Source organism: Numida meleagris, chromosome 10 (genome assembly GCF_002078875.1).
Source record: "Numida meleagris isolate 19003 breed g44 Domestic line chromosome 10, NumMel1.0, whole genome shotgun sequence".
Classification (NCBI taxonomy): domain Eukaryota; kingdom Metazoa; phylum Chordata; class Aves; order Galliformes; family Numididae; genus Numida; species Numida meleagris.
Genome location: NC_034418.1, coordinates 7388706 through 7405943, shown reverse-complemented (window position 1 = coordinate 7405943; position 17238 = coordinate 7388706). Strand labels below are relative to the sequence as shown.

At 40.6% G+C, this 17238-nt stretch overlaps 1 protein-coding gene across 1 annotated transcript; it reads right to left on the bottom strand.

Annotated features, from left to right (window-relative positions):
• SHCBP1 (SHC binding and spindle associated 1) lies at window positions 187-15926 on the bottom strand. The gene is made up of 13 exons (XM_021408308.1): window positions 15769-15926; window positions 15195-15365; window positions 14656-14771; window positions 12768-12976; window positions 12018-12110; window positions 9390-9623; window positions 9122-9290; window positions 7764-7884; window positions 4704-4835; window positions 3790-3908; window positions 2958-3044; window positions 2465-2606; window positions 187-1686 (listed from the first exon to the last, which is right to left on the bottom strand). Exons 1-13 carry the CDS (start codon window positions 15860-15862, stop codon window positions 1373-1375), a joined length of 2001 nt encoding a protein of 666 aa, XP_021263983.1. The 5' UTR covers window positions 15863-15926; the 3' UTR covers window positions 187-1372.

Genomic DNA, 17238 nt, shown 5'->3' with positions numbered 1-17238 from the left:
ACGCTACCCACATATCACAAAGGCAGCTCACTACAAAACCACTAAATCAGTTTTCAGCTCTAGATCTTTAATTAGGATTACACTCAGGAATTAAAAGCATAACATCAAAGCATTAAACATGGCACGTGACATGATAAATCCCATAAGATCACTACTGTCAGACCGAGTACTAGGCTTTCACTTGAGTCGAGTAAACTGCAAACATTTATTGTCTTGTGCATGTTAAGATGTTGTAACAGCATTCAGGCTCATTAAAACTCAGAAGTGTAGTTCTGAAGTCAAGTGCGCTGAGCAGAACAAAAACAGCAAGGGAATAGGAAAGCTGCAATTAATGCTGTGGTTCATGTTAAAAAAAAAAGCAGGAAAAAAATGCTTTAAAGTTACACCTTTCTCTTTTCCTTTCTATCAGTTGCTCACATTACAAGTCACAGACTCAAGAGAATTTTGATTCCCACCGCAGTTTCAGAAGTGGGTAGAGCGAAAAACATGGAGTAGAGCACTCACTTCCACCTCAAGCAACACACCACATTTCCAGTGAAGGTATTTAGCTGCTATGACACTTGCAGAAGTCATTCTGAAATTCATATGCTGGCACCTTCCTTCTTCTCAACACCATATTGCGCTTCATAGCACCATCTTGAATCACTTGGGAGTTAGTATTTTCTTAAATGTAGAATAGGTTTTGAACTGGCGTACGGAAATACAACTCCTGAAGGCAGCGTAAGTTTCAATAAAGTATTTGGATTTATATTTAAAAGGCATGAGAAGCACTGAGAAGGCAGAATCCTGGGGCAGGCAGTCCAGCCAAGTTTCATCTCCACTTAATTTATAATGAACAGTGAGCCACTGAAATGTCTTCAAGCACAAAGCATGGCAGCCAACTACTATATTTCAAACAGAAGCCAGTGAACTGGTCAGTTGCATGACACACAAAAAGAAGCATATCATTCTCTTACAGGATGGATGTAGAGGCTAATGGCACTTTAAAAAGAACTATGGAGGAAAGGGTACCACTAATTGCTGTGCAGTTGCTGTCCATTCTTCCATGGTGAACCTTTTCTTTGTAAAAAGATTTTTTTTGTTTATTAAAAAAGAGCCACCAAAGAAGTTAAATAAACATACAAAAAAATCAGACAGCTAGCAAAGAGCAAGTCCATAGATTAGCAGAGTTCTGTTTTCTACCAGCATTGCTCATGCTTGTACGAAGGAATTTTTCACATGCTGTGTATGTGTGTATATATATATATATATATAATTAATAAATATTTTAATAATGTTATGGAAAGTTGATGGAAGTTGCCACCTCAGAAAGCAGCAGTGAGAAGAACAGCTCGTGCAAATCTTATTACAATGCCACTAGGAGTCAGGACAGTCAGAAGAGAAAAGTACCAAAACTCCCTTTCCCATTCCACTTGAACTGATTGCCCACAATAGAAACAAACATCTCCTGTGACATTAAGTTGTCATCAGCTTCTGTGATTCCCAGTTCACTCAGCCTTTTCTTGTGCAGCTGATTCTTCTTTGCAGAAGTAGCACCAAGTTCACTTACAATTTCATAATTGCCTTCAGAAATGTCAGTTTGCTTATAAAGCTCCAATTCATCAGCTACACACTCAGGTAGTTCTTCTTGTCTGAAGCCCTCTACATGTACTCTCTCATCACTTGACTGGGTAGACCGTGCATTCCCTAAATCGGGGAACAATGAGAACATCATCCCCAATCATGCAAAACAGCCACATCAGTTAAAACTCCTGGAATGAAGTTTTCTTCAAGCTTAACATTTGCATACCCCACACATTTGGGTAGCTATTTAGTGAAAGCCATATATATCAAATACAGCATATGATAATTAAAGAAAATATCTCTTCTTGAGAAGACTTCAAGCTGCCAAGTGACAGTGATATTAGAGCGTGTTTACATAACCATTCTTGAGACTGTGGCAGTTCTCAAATAAGACATAAGAAGAGAAATATAATTGTCACATTTTATTTACTGCAGAGAACAATTTCTGTGCTGGGAGACCGTGCTAACCAGCATGTCTCAGCTCTAGCGCTGAAAGGAAAAACAGAGCAGAGAACTACAAACCAGAAGAGCTGTAAGAGAAGCCACGTGTCCTTTCTTGCTGATCAACACCCTTGTTTCTCCATAACCAAGGTAGTTATACAGTCTCTGCTTAGTAGGAAGCACAGATTAGATGCTTAAGGACTTCAAAAAAAGAAATTTAAAGTGTACACATGGCATGCAGCACAGATATTCACAGTATTTATCTGCAGCAAGTCTTATTCAGGAAATTCCATTGCTCTGATAGCTACAGAGATCTATTCTGCCTAAATCAAAATAGACAGTGTGAGAAGTTTTTGAAAGACTCACTAATTATGGAATTCAAAAAAAATTTGCGTATACTAGGTTTAAGGGTTGTTTTTTTTTTTTTTAAATTTATTTTTAAGAAGTCAGAGAAAAATACCTGTTGTTCCTTCTGCTGAAGCATCCTTTACATCAGAGGCAACTGTTGGTTTTACCAGGACCACACCATATCCTTCATTATTATGGATCACATTATTGGCCATGCTTATTTTGGGGATGTCATAATGTTCATCTAAAAAGTTCTATAACAAGGAAACAGAAATCCAACTCATTATGTCCACCTAATGGGATGCAAATCGTTTCACTTTGAGACAGAATTAGCTCTCTGCATTGGCTAGAATGTTTTAAGTCTATGCAAGTAACATTGCTAAAGGCTTTCTCCTTCTGGCAGATAAGAAAGAGAACAATTACATTGCTTCAGTGTACTAACTCAAGACAAACAACAAGCACCATCATCATGAGATGCAATACACAAGAGTTTCACAATAAGGAAGCAAGGTTACAAGCCAAACTAAACAAGTTACTTGCACCAATTCTGACAGCTGTAAGTTTGTTTGTTTTAACTTAAAAAGTGCATTCTGACTTGAACTGACCTTTATGAGTATTCCCTCCTTGCAGTGGTGTATGCCATTGTCCAACAGGGTGCACGTACTACCTGGGTATATTTCCACACCAGCACCCTGCAAGATAAAACTGACTGCAGTTCACAAATAGTTCAGGCACGCTTACAATTTGGCTTGACAACTCCACGGTCAAGCTCGGTGCTCATTCACTTATCTGCACACTGTAAAACTGCTACCGCTCCAGCTTCACAGCTCTGTTAACTTGAAAAGCAATACCCAATATTGATGCCCCACAAGTAATGCTATTGTTGCCAGTCTATAAAATTACTAGCAAAGAATAACTACGCAACCTTTTATTGCTTTCTTGCTCTTTAGTCATCCACCTCAACACTCAAAGCCTTACCATCTTTCCAAGTGTGCTAATCAGAGTTCAATTATGCATTTATCTGTAAGAAGAAAAGGATAAGGCATCTAAAAAGGCACTTCATTTGCCAAACAAAGATTAATGAGAAAGTTATTTATAGGCAGAGGGGAAAAAAAAAAAACAGAAAGTCACTTTAAAGGTACAGCAGGATATGAATCAATATGCAATCAAATGCAATAAGCATTGTTTCATAGATGTCCCCTGTGACCACATCACCTTCATATCATCACACAAATCAGCATGAGATACTTCACTGGATACTACTGAAGGCCGTAGATCCCTGGGAACAGTCTCTTAATATAACATACAGCTGTCCAAGACAACCTGTAAAGGTTCTCACAAGAGGGAGAGAAACCATCCCTTTACTGAGAGTATTATTTCCTAGTAGAACTCTTTTAGTTAAATTTAGGTAAGAGCCAGTTAAAAATTTGTTCATACCTTGGCACCATAGAGATCTGAGTTCTTCATTAATAGTTCAGCTGAAGTTCGTACAGTTATGCCTGTAGTTTCACATTGTAACACACAATTCTCTAAAGTAGTTTTCCCTTGATGAACATCTACACACACACAAATATTGTTAAATGAATCATATATGCAAAAGCAAACCTACAGGTAGATAGATTCATAACATTTTTTACAGTACGTTAAAATGACCATTTTAATCACATCTTATTCAAGTTTTACTGATTTACTCAAGCAGTTTGAGCTCATGGTATTTTTCTAGGGTAAGCAGAAACACTGCAATTGAGCACTAAGCAAAAGATTTGTCTTAAGGTTTTTTTGTTTGGTTGGCTATTGTTCCGTTGTTTGTTTTTTTTTTTTTTTTAAGTGTCAGCAATTATTATTTTTCCTACATTCTTAAGAGACTTTTGTATTAATAGGTTATTAGATACACGTATAAAGGTGTTAACAAGCATTAACATGTTTTAAAATAAATGCCTGTCAAGGCTAAGCACTAATGAGTACCTTCTGCAAAGAGAGAAGGCCATGGCCAACAAACTCATTGGATACAAGTTGGGATTATGTGAGTCTCAGTTTGAGCGTGCTGTCAGAAAACAAAGGCCTATGTAACTTCTGAAGTCCATATCAATCCTCAGTGGAGAGCTGTTCAGTGCTGGGAGTTCTTCAGTAGAATGAGAGATTATTTCCTTTTCCAAGCAGCCTCACCTACCACTGCAGAACCTAACATCAGAGAACTCAAATTATCTTATCCACGATTATCTTACCCAAAAATAAAGCCTGAGAGCCACAACAACTTGAAAGTTAAAACCAGTAAGCACTGTGTTCCAGATTCATTTTTAACGGAAAATTACACAAGATTCATAAGAACATCAAGGTGCTTTTATACTTACTTAAAATCCCCTCCACAGCATCATGTTGCACTAACTTCAAATTGGAGATCTTTATATTGGCTCCTGTACAGTCAACAAAGTTGTCTCCTTTCCCTTGCTTTTCTATCACAATGTCATCTGGCAGGCCATAGCCTTAAAGCAGAGATGAAAGCCTGATGAATAACTGGTAACAATCGGTACACTAGCAGACATTCACATTAAATAAGGAGGGTTTAGAATTTGAGGTTCAATACCTTGAATAGTTTTTTCTATCCACTGGCCAGGCCACAACTTACATCCCCTCTGCACCAAGGTCCAAGGACTTAAATAACCCAAAATTCCAAGTTACCCTCTTTAAACAACATTAAATGCCAAATTATTTCTGCCAGCTGACCAGAAGTGTAACAGAGACCACATTTGCTGAGATTGAAGTTCTCACTCCCCAGAGCTGCAATGCTGTGGAGGGCAGTACAGTAACAAAGGCCACACGGGCACCTGCAGTCAGCTTTCAAAACAGAGGAGCACAGCAGAGCAAGCAGGGGTTCCAAGGAAGCAGCCACTACCACACTACAAGGAAGCAAAAGGAATGAATGCTACTCCTAAGTTTCACTCAGCTTTCCTGTTTAAATGAAACCTGGGTCAAAACTACATGTTCCTGTGTTGTATGGACTTCCAGATTAAAAAGACTTTCAAAAGCATATGCCACCATTGATTTACTAAAGCCATCCACACTTGTCAGCATTCAAACACTTACAGGGAAATTTATGAGCATGTAAAGCTTTTACTGCTTGTCACTGACAAGAATCATGATAAGGAAAGCAATAATGCAAAGTCTATTAAAGCAGCATGAGTCCTATCATTTTCTGAACGCACACACAAGCTTAGATAAGACGTGCACATGCAGGATGCTAGCTTTTAACCAAGTACGTAAATAAATACTCTAACATGCAAGTAGAAAGGTTAAAAAAAGCCTAGAACAAGAGCTGAGAGAAAGTTTTAGAGACAGCAAATTGAATGCAGTTTAGTGAGTGACACTTCAGCATACTACAGTAGCTAGTAATCTTTTTCTAGGGCTCCTAGAGAGAAGGTAGCAAGGGGCAGTTCACTTTAGTATGTAAAGAAAGTGCACCCTTGGACTTTAAGTGGCAGATCCTATTTAGCTATACAACCCAAAAGAATGAGTTTATTTATTATCCAAGGCAAGAGTTCCAGGAAAAATCGTCCCAACTACCTGCAGACTTTCTAACCAAGCTTTTAGCTTGCCTCAACTGTGAAGCAGCATCTCCAGAAGTAAGGAAGCTGTTGAAAATACAAGGAATAGAGAGGGAATGATTCACTTGCCATCAAGCATTGTTCAAAACACAGCCAGCTCAAGGTTGTACACCTTGCCTGGAAGTTAAGCGACTCCACAGGAGCTAACAGCAACTGTCATCCCATAACCCTGATCACAGCTATTAAGATTGATGTACAGCTTATTTTCCAACTTCAACTATTGTACAAGCTGCAACAAAGTTATCTGGTGCCTTGGGTACATACCTTTACCAAGTGCTTAAGTTATCCTTACTATAACAGCTTTAGCCTTCCCTAGCTCTCTAAACTATTTTTTTCCCTGACTTGGTAATCCTCATACTTTCAACCGTAGTACTGACTTGCACAGTGCATGGAAAAAAATAAAACCACTACTAAGCAAAGCATTATTGTATCTTTGATGAGTCACAACTTCATTGAAGCTATATCCAGCTACCTAGATTAGTGCCAGCAAATTTTTTCTTGATGCTCTTACTTCAAATGTTTTCAGCTGCTATTACTGCTATAAAAACTTCTCTAACAGAAGTCCATATAAGAAGATTAAGTACCCTGACATATTCATTATTCAGAGTGTGGTTTGTACTAAAGACATTTATATGCCTTGCTTCTTAAAATAGCATAGCTCATTCTTTAATGGGAGTGCTATTTCACCATTTGCATTACTGTTTCCTCAGAACTATGAAAGAAGTTGTCATAAATACCATCCCACACAATTTTAGAACAATACCATTTTTGCAAGCAAATCAAGCAGTTTGAGGTCCTTTAACCTGCATTGTCCATCAGCACGCAGCGCTATATAAATCACACATACAAGAGAAGGGCAAAAGAGAAAGTGGTACTCATAAAACAAGGGCAAGGAAAATATCATCCCAAACAGCAAGAAATTAAACTCCCAGCCTTTCCCACGATGAAGTTTTGACAAGATAAAATTACAGCTGAAGAATCTGAACAGCTGCACAAGCCCCAGTGATACACAGACTATTACGTTACAACAGCATGCAAGCCTAAAGCAGAGACATTATGCTGAGAAACCAAGAATTATGAGGAAAAGACAGCAGCATAATGTAGACAATGCAGGAGTATTTGAAACAAATACTTGGAGAGAAAAATAGAATCACATATGCTGTGTCCACTTCTATGGAACAAACAGATACTAAATCAATAGCTCGTTCTATCCAGGTATGTCACATAATGCACAGATCTACATCAGCAGCCCACACACGCATAGCTGACAAAACAAATGCCATAAACTAAGTTGACAGAACTTGGCTTTTTCCCTCTGTATTCATCAGTGCTATCTGGCAGTGAGTCTCAGACTCTCCCTCTGAAGTAGATTAAGACATGTAAAGGATAACAAGAACCTCCATCAAGTACTCAAAATGAAGCCTCTCAGAATGATTTGTGCTTGTTCGATGTAAAAACATACAACTGTGTTTCTGTTGGATCCTCTCTAGATACAGGTACAATATCTAGTTCTATAGGTAATAGGACTAGATAATAGTACCTATATAATTCAGAAAAAAAGAAGAAAACAGCAAATTTGCTATTCATCAGCAAAACTTTAAGCTTATTTACAGAAATAACTATTGTTAATGAAACACCTTACTCCATCCTGAAATAGACAGCTCTACAAGCAGAAGTAGGAGCACGTCAAAGTAAAAAGCAAATACTCAAGTCAAGCTCCACCAAAAAAAAAAAGTTTTATGCAGAGCTAGCTTAAGACCCTGGATCCTCTACTAACACTGTTTTTAAGGACCTTAGCAAGCCTTTTACCTTCCATTTCAATAGAATCAGCAATGCAGAACATGCCATCTACAACATAATGACCAGGACAGATGATGACTGTGTCTCCTTCATAACAAGCATTTACAGCTGCCAGCGGATCATTGTGGAACTGTAAAAGACAAACAATGTAATCAGCTCTTGAAAAAAATGCTATAACATAGACGTATTTATGCCCTTAAACTTGTTCTTTAATTAAATGCTGCTGCCTTTGCTTAAAAGAAATCCTTTATAATGGCACCAATAACAGGCCATTTCTACTTGGAATTCAAGAATCATAGCACTCTAGACAAAAACAGCCTTAAAGCATTCCTTTGTGTTATGCCCATTTCATGAGAAACCTGGGGCAGAGGGGCAGCCTGAAGAGCACGTGCACCAGAAAGCAGACCTCAGTATGGCCTGGGTTCCAGACCAACATTCAAATTCTGCTTCAAGTGACTTGCCATGAAGTACTTGAAAGAACACATGACAGAAGGGAAAGAAAGGTCAATAAAAGCAAACAGCTCAGCAATCAGACTTGAACTGGTCCAAACGCTGATAGAACACGATTTCTGAAGCAAGTCACTCCAGAAAAGAGTTCAGACATTATAGTGGCAAATACTGGGTCCACACGGTTCTTTTTCTTGAAAAAAGACTTCAATACCCAAAGAGTGCAGGCTGATATCCTTCACAAATATTACTGAGCAATTTTACATGGAAGGATAATGAATAGTACAGAAAAACCGCGCATTTATTGCTTCCTAGCAAATTTAGGGTAAGCACTGTAGACAACTGAAAAATTCTCTAACTGAGAAAATCTGATCTATATCCCCAAAGTTAATAGAGAACGCTCCCCTTGGGTCTACTTTGCCCACCTGCAATTCATGAACTTGATCAGAATACAGCAAGCAATTTCACTTGGACCCAAGGACTACAGACTATTCTAAATGCTGAAGTGCTAAGTCCTATCTGAAGTCACTAAAACTAATTGCTCTAAAAAAAGTAAGTTTCCTGCATAGAACGACAGCAACAGAATAACATTTTCTTCTTGAAACCTCATGATCAGCAACTCAAAAGACACAGGTATCTAAAGATGAGAGTATTACTCCTTAGCACATTTCATTATGGAATTATTACAGGTTCATTTCCTACACACTGGAAGGAAACTGCTCACATAGACTACTCAGCAGACAAATTAAGAGAAATTAGTTGCAGCTTTCAGTCTTATTTATTGTTTAAGTTACAGAGCTGTTTCTGGACTCAAAAAATAGCACTGTGCACATGTATTATCTTTCATAAATATGATTCTTCCACATCGTTTCTTGAGTAGGAAAAAAGCATCCATGAACAGAAAATTGCTGCTACTTTACCTGTATTTCTAGTTCTTCACCACAAGACTCAGGGCAAAGTTTGTCCCTTATCAAAGACTGCAAGAGACTCGCCATCACAGTTGATGATACAACGTGAGTGATCTTGATACCTGTTGGTCTCTGCCCTTTAGCTTGGAGACCACTGTATTTCTGGTAACCAAACACATACCTAGAACAAGAGCAAAGCCATCAGTTAATTCCTCAGCAAACAACATCCTACACATGGTTTCCCCATCAGGGCTCTCCTTGCATTAAACCCACTAAGTACCTCAGCAAAGGATTCTCAATTAGTTTTAGTTTTTGTTTCAAGTGCTCTATTTTCTCATACAACTTTAGTCCCTCCACCATGGAGACATTTTCCACTTCAGAGTCTGAATCACTGCTTGCTATGTTGTTCCTCACATTTAAAAACTTCCTGTAGAGCTCTTCACATTGAGACAAGTAGTTGTGGTAATCAGCAACAAGCCCAGAAGGCACGCGGTGCTCGAGGATGTCATAATGCCTGCAATTCAGAGCAAGAGATCAGCTTTCAAAGTCGGAAATGGGAAATAAGATCAAATACAAACCCAGAGAGAATCTGAGAAGTTCTGTATCGGTACTGAACTTAAAATTCTTTGCAGTTTGCATCAAAACCAAAACCCTCAGACGCAAACAAATGTTTTACTTTCTTCTCCAAATAGAGTATAATCTCTCATGGTGGATAGGTAAAAATTATAAGAAACGTACTCTAAAACAAAAGATGTAACTACAAAAAAAAACAACTTCTAAGTTAATTAGAAATAAAATCAACCTACTTTTCAAGCATTTATTGAGAAGTCTGAAAAAATCATGTCTGAACTAGAAGAAAAAGCCTATAATGTAAAGTCTCTATCAGCACCAACCTAAACAATAACTTGGACAAAAACCCAGAACGAATAAGGCAGTATCTGCATGAGATGAAGATGTGAAAGCACCACTCAGTAAATTCCATGCCATCCCAGAAGTATCTTCTACAAATGATATTAATGGGCAGAAAATGGCAGCCTGAAGTTGCATTAAGATTAAGATATCTGCCAGCTAGATAGGGCCAGGCAGTTATGTAGAACTTATTATGGTCACTAAAAAAAAAAAAAAATGCTGGACAATAATTAACAACATAAAGCAAGATTTAATAGTCTCCCACCATTTTTGTAGAGAGCCAACTTAACACAGCATCAATAGCTCTGTTGAACGGGCTGTATGAAATAAGGGCAAATCTTCAAGGTTCAAAAGATTTTTTTTTTTTTTAAATGATGCATTTAATGCAGAAAAGAGCAAGAAAAAAATCTATAATCAGAGCAGTAAATAAGTATGCAGTTGCAATAAAAAGGATATAAGGAAAAGGCCTCATTGCCTCAAAAATTCTGGCAATGTAATCAGAGGCAGCAGAATGTTAATGCAGTGTGATTAAATGGAAAAGGATTTATAGCGATGTAGAAATAAAATATTTGAAGGAAACTAAAAGTTATACATAGCTTGGCCCTGAAATGCATGCTTTGCTTTACAGCTGGTCACTATGACAAAGCATAAAACTTCATCTCTATTTTTACTTTTTTTTCCGAGTTTCGGTTAAACAGTTCATATTACTTGCCTCAGAAAGTCAGCATAATATCTTAACACTGCACATGAATTTATCTGTTCTGATTGAAAGAGTGCACACCAGAGATCTGTGAAGTTCAAAGCATCACATTTTTCCACACAATTTCCAACTCAGCACATCAGCACTTCAATCACAACACAGGATGGCATTCACATCAACACAGCTTGGAGGACAGGCTTTGCATTAAGCATGGTGTGGGACAAAAGATAACTTTTACTTCTCTACTTGAAGACGTTGTTTAACCATTTTGGATAGTAAGTAAACCAGCACTAAGGTCTCTCACAGATAAAAAACGTTCTCTCTTGGCAAACCATTGCATTCTGGTTAATTCCATGCAAAGACCTCAAAAAGATCCAAAACCTCAACAACAGAATAGCCACGTGCTGCAAGCATCCAAGTATAAACACTTCACAATTGTGTACAGTTTCCACGTAGAACACTTTCCCCTAATTTGTATGATCTCTTAGAAGTCCAAGCATATCAGAGTCCTCAAAGGTCACTGTGTCCTGTTTGACATAGAGACCCACAGCCACCTTTACCCTATAGATAACGATACTAATGTCCTTTGTAAAGCTTGTGCTATACGCTGTATTCTAGCACACATAATGTTGTATTTTGAAGAGCAGTTCAGGGTTAGCTGTAAATATTTGCTGATGTAGTTCCAAAGCACCACAGCAATATCAGACCTGCACCAGAATGATGTACTCATGCTAACTTATACTATGTTCAAAATAAAAGCACGCTTGGGGTATTTAACCGCCTCAAACATGTAACCAGATTGTGTCCTCATGCACTGCTCTGTTTCCATATAGCCAGATGGCATTAAAAAAAAAATGCCTCTGAAAACCTGATGTCAGCTAATCGCACAAAGAAAAGAAATGCACATAATCCTCCTTTAGGATGAATGATTTACAAGTTTTTGTTAACATTCTGTTCCATTCTGGTTCTTATTCTATGTCCAAAGGTATGAGAGCATTCCATGCTAGGTTTAGATAGAATTACATTACTTACTCCAGCAAGTCTAAGGAGGCAATAGCTGGATTTGGAGCGCCATCTGATGGGAGGTTAGGGATTACAGGAAAAAACAAGGGTTCAGAAATCAAGTGGCAACTTCAGTTGTACCCTCTTCTATGAGAAAATTGAGCATCAGACAGTAGCTGCTACTCGAACAGGCTTGCTTTAATTTACTAGTAAAAACATTTAAGATTTACGCATGCCAGTATTCCCACATCACTCTTTCCTGTGGTCCCACCCAATAATATGAAAGGTTGCACTTACAGTCTCAGTCGAGGCTCAACACATCGCACAAAATAATCAAAGTCATCCTCCTCCTCCTCATCCCAGCTCCTCCAGATGCACTCATAGAAGAACCTTTGAAGCAAAGTAAGCTTTTAAACACAAAGGAGGCCACATTTAACCAAGCAGAGACAACAGTACTGGAAATACAAATGTAATCAATTTCAGAACGCAACTGAAACCATTCTCTCTCCAATTCCACATCACCATCCTGTAAGCTATTTAGTAGACACTAAAGTTGTCTTTTTGTATGAAGAGTTTTAATTTGTATTTCTTGGATCAAAACCCATAACGGCCCAAGTCCCTCTGACTTCCATCAAGAAACTGAGTGAGTATAAGTTGGATTTAAAAGAAGACTTGCACAAGACTGAGGCTTTTTGATTATTTGGTTTTGGCTAGGCATCCTTCCACTAAGCTTTTTCTCTCCACGTGGAGTTTGCCACCTTTATGGTACACGCTTAGGTCTCTACTACTGAGCGATGGTCAGTAGAACAAGTTTCTTCTCAGATAAATAAACCTCATTTTTGTGTGATTGCCTTCACCTACAGAAGACAAACAAGTTTTCCCTGTGATCAGACTCCCCATAGCAGTAGTGGTACCAGTCATATTGACTGCGGAAAGATGGGCATTTGGAGCTGCCAGCATGGCTGCAAGAACGTGGGACATCACACATTAGATATGACCAGAGGGCATTTGTTCAAGACAAGAATTAGACCTCAAGCAGTTTCCTACCTGACATGCTCCACAGCAAGTGCTGTCTGATCAAACTCTCCTGACTCATCATACACAACCCACAGCTCCTGCAGTGGTATCCGACGCTCCTTCAGCTCCAAGAGTTCTTGCATGCATTCCAATGTAAAGGTGCTAACCTGCGACTCACACAGGAAAGGCTCACAGAGCTGCACAACTGCCTTCAGAGCTGAGCACTCCACATCAACAACCTGTTGGAATGAATAGCTCTTAGAATTCCTCTAGGCAGAATCAAAGATACGGCTGAGGAAGGTGAGCACAATGCGCACAACCCGGCAAACCTCACTAAGTGCCAGCTGACCCACACAGATCGACACACAGCACATATTACAGCAAAGGCAATCTGGTCAGATGAAATGATAATCCCAGAAATGAACTTCTGAGAATCAAAAGATTTGGAGTCATCTCTTTGACATTCAACGCTCGGTTCAAAAAAAATCTCCTAACACCCATACAAGGACAGTAAATTGCTTCCCAATTTGGTTTTAAAACAGGAAAAAATAGCATCTTTGGATTGAAACAAATCAATGCCTTACAGTTCTCCTAGACTATCTTGGGGCTTATTTTCCAAAGCCTCCACAAAACACAAACCATCCCAAGAGTTAGCCAGCAAGCTATTTTGTCACTAATTTCGTTGAAAACATAAAAGGATAAAAGTCTTTCCTCTCTGAAAACGTGTAACAGAAGTTCAAGCTTAAGCAAACATCCAAGGTTTGCACACATATGAAAGACTCAGATACTGGCAGGCCTAAAAAAGAAGGATCTCAAACCTGCAATCCTCAAGCAGGTCTACAAGAGCTATTGTTAGTACCAAAGTAGATTAGACAGAAGAACGTTAATAAAAAGAACTGACAAATGATCACAGCCTGGTATTTGAGAAGACTGTACCTCAGTACAGCTTGGGACAGAGCACTTATCCCTTCCATGCCCACCAGGCTTAACCTCACAGCTCATCCACACTGACTTGGACTCCTCCTTTCCCTATTTCAAGGATCCCCTGGAGAACGCTGCTTCCTTTTAGGCACAGTCCTCCCACAAAATATTCAGAGACTAGAGAGGATCTCTGAAATTAACCCATATGAAGTATTTTTGCTACAGTCTTCACATAGGGACATTATACAGGCTCTTTATTGCCACTCTGAGGTTTAAAATCATTTGCCCAGTTCTTGAAAAGCTGAAGAAAAGTGGTTGTGCAGTGCTCTAGCACACAGAAAGCATAAACGCTATACAAATGTTTTGGTTTAGCACCGACAAATTCACTTCACAAACAGCAAACTATATACTCTGCTAAGAATTCAAAGTCCAGAAAACCACAGATTACATGCTGACCACATCAACATTATGGAACTAGATGCAGCTTATTCTCAAGATATCAACACCAGTTTATTGACATTTGTGTCTCGAAGAAAATGAAATTCAACTGTCCCACTGAAAGTGCTATAATTCAAAAGCAGAAGTAAACTTAAGTAGTAGACAGCTAAATTCCAAGGTTAAACTATATGATAAAAAGAAAAATAGTAAGTCTACCTAGTGTTTCATTTTCTGCAGTTGTGGTGTGCCGTAGCCCTGAGGAGCTCATTCTGAGCAGCAGTACCTCACTGCCATAACAGTCCCTCATGCAAGTACCAGATCACAAGTTCCAGTCTCATGCTTTTAGATAAAGGAAGCACACCAGGGCACAAAAACAGCATTTAAAAATAAGAATTCCTTTGAAAGAAATTCCTATGGCTTTAGTCCTTGCTGGAAATTTACATACAAAAAATATACTATGTCTAGCAGCTCATAAACCTCATAGAAAAGTAATCTGCCTGTTAGAGAGGTAAATGACATTAGCTGGAGACAAATGCCTGAACTATTGCTTTGCATTTACCTCAACGAGGACCTCAAACACATTAGTGCGCCAAACAGCCTGCCATCCCGACGGTTCAAGGACCTTCTCCAGGTACTCAGCTGTGAATTCTTTCACCTCAGAAGCTTTGCAGTCAGCTAAAATGAAATGGAAAGCAGTGCATTTATGCACGACAAGAATGAAAAGTCCCCAGTGAAAAATGAAAACCACTGAAGGTTTCAGCGGCAGCGTTGCTGAGTCTGTGCCTTATCTCAAGGAGTCTCACTACACACAGAAGAGTTCTAATAACGTTAGTTTAAACAAAGCACAGAACCCCACATTAGCACTTTTTTCCCTTCAGTCATTCACATTTTATCTACTTTTGTTCAAGCTGTTGCCTCCTGGGCTCAGCAGACAGAGCAGCAGAGGTCACGGCGTGACAGCCCAACAGCAGTGACACACACCACGCATGGCCTAGTCCTCGCTATTAAGAGCGAGCGTTTCAGATGGAACTGACTCCACTTAGAGGGGAAGCCTTAAGAAACCTAACTACATATCCTTTCCATACTAACATCACTTACCCAAAATGTAATCCTGGTAAGCTTTAAATCGCTCATAAAACAAAAGATGATCCGTGCGAAAAATGTCTGGAAAAAGCACATTCCCATCCGGTACCGTCCTTCCCAGGGCAGTGCCCGGCCTGTCACGGCTTCCATAATCGCTGCAGGTGTCGTCATCTTCCTGGGTGGGAGCTGGGGCAGGAGTGGGAACAAAGCAAACCCCACAGGCCGTCACATCCACGCGATCATTGCTCACTCTTCTGTTCCCAAAGAACTCCTGCCCGGCCCGAGACTTATCACACGCCTGCTTTCCACAACGCATCTTACAATGCATGACAAAAAATGCTGACAATTACACGCTGAAAATTTTAAGGCGATTTTAACCATCAAGTATCAAGATTCCCGGAAGACCGTGGCTGCATCACGCACGCGCCACAAATCCGAATTTTTTTTCCTGCAGAGCCCAAATCCGGCAGCTGTGACAGCAACACCTCGCGCAAACCCCAACGCGAACGCACGCGTCGCAGCCGCAGCCCCCGGGCCGCCCTGCCTGCAGCCGGGGCAGCTCCCCGAGCCCGAGGGGGTGCTGCCCTACCTGGCTTCGTCTCCTCGGCGCGCTCCTGCAGCCCAGCGGCGCTCCCGGCCCGCGGCGGGCCCTGCTCCCCGCCCGGCAGCCCCAGCTCGGCCATACCGCCCGCTCCGCTCCGCCCGCACAAATTTCAAACTCGCCGTGCTGCCGCCCCGCGCGTCACGGGCAGCGCCCGCGCCCATTGGCTGCCGGAGGGCGGGCGGCGGCCGGGCCGTTGCGCTCGGGGGCCGGGCCCCGGGACTGGGCTCGCCGGGAGGCACCTGGGTTCTGATCCCGGCCGCTGAGAACGGCGGGGCTTGCAAGTGTTCGGCCGCAAAAAGAGTCGGGTGCGGTGTATCTGAAGCACTCTGGCAATGTCAGCCTTAGCAAGAAATAAAACTGCCGGGTAACCCGCAAAGCAGAGCAAAGGGAGTAAAATATGGGCACGGGTCGGTGCGCAGCCCAGCCATCAGCCCCCGTCAGTCCTGCTTTTACGGGGTGCAGGGACACAACGGGATTTCTGCTCAGAACTGAATCTCACCTTCAGAGATATGCTAGCGTCACAGATGTTTCTACCAAAAAAACATGGCTCCTTCGCAGGGGAAGGGCAGGCACAACATGCAGAATAAGCCAATTCTCACGTCATTGGCAGACTTACCAACAAAACATTACAGGGTCTGGAGGATAACTTACACAGATGTTTCCCCAGATTACCCATTTTAGGAAATACATCAGGTTTAGGTTGCATCGTTCCCTGTTTGGTACAAGTTTGAACATACACGTTCTTTGATAAAGGAGAGAATTTAGTTATCCTGTCCATAGGAACAAATTTACCCTCGAATAGGGGCAACAGAGACGAGGCAGTAGCCTCCCTCCTCGTGTTCAGCAGCAACACGGCTCGCTCCATGCTGAAACCTTGCTCCTGCTCACTGCTGGGTCTGCCAGAAGGGCCTTTCGGAGCAGATTCTACTGTGGCTATTCAGATCAAGAATCTGAAAGTAATGTTGCCACAGGTCCACTTAGGACTACATTCCAAACAAAGCAAGTAAGGTTAAGCTAAGCAGTTGGAAGATGTTCGTATTTTAAGAATGGGTATTTTTGCAGAGATAAGGTGACCGGACATCAGTACAGGAGCTGAGGACACGCAGCAGCTAACAACAGACAAAAAATGTTAGGATGCTCCAGCAAAAATATGCAGACCTCTATGCAAAGCAATTCAGAAGAAAAAGATGAGTGTCCTGTGACAGAACACAGCCTCGCAGGCTTGGGATAGAACAGGTTTTGTTCACACAGCACAGCTTTGTCAGTGCTGGAGCCAGACGTGTAGAACTGGTGATCTGGGGAGCTGCTCCAGGAACCACCACCATTTCAGATCAAATCAGAAAAACTGGCTTGCTCCACAATTAGCACCACTTTACTAAGCATAACAGTACACAGTGCAAATTTTGAAGTGAGAAGCATTCATTTTTCCTCCAAACAATGGCTATTTAAAGTGAG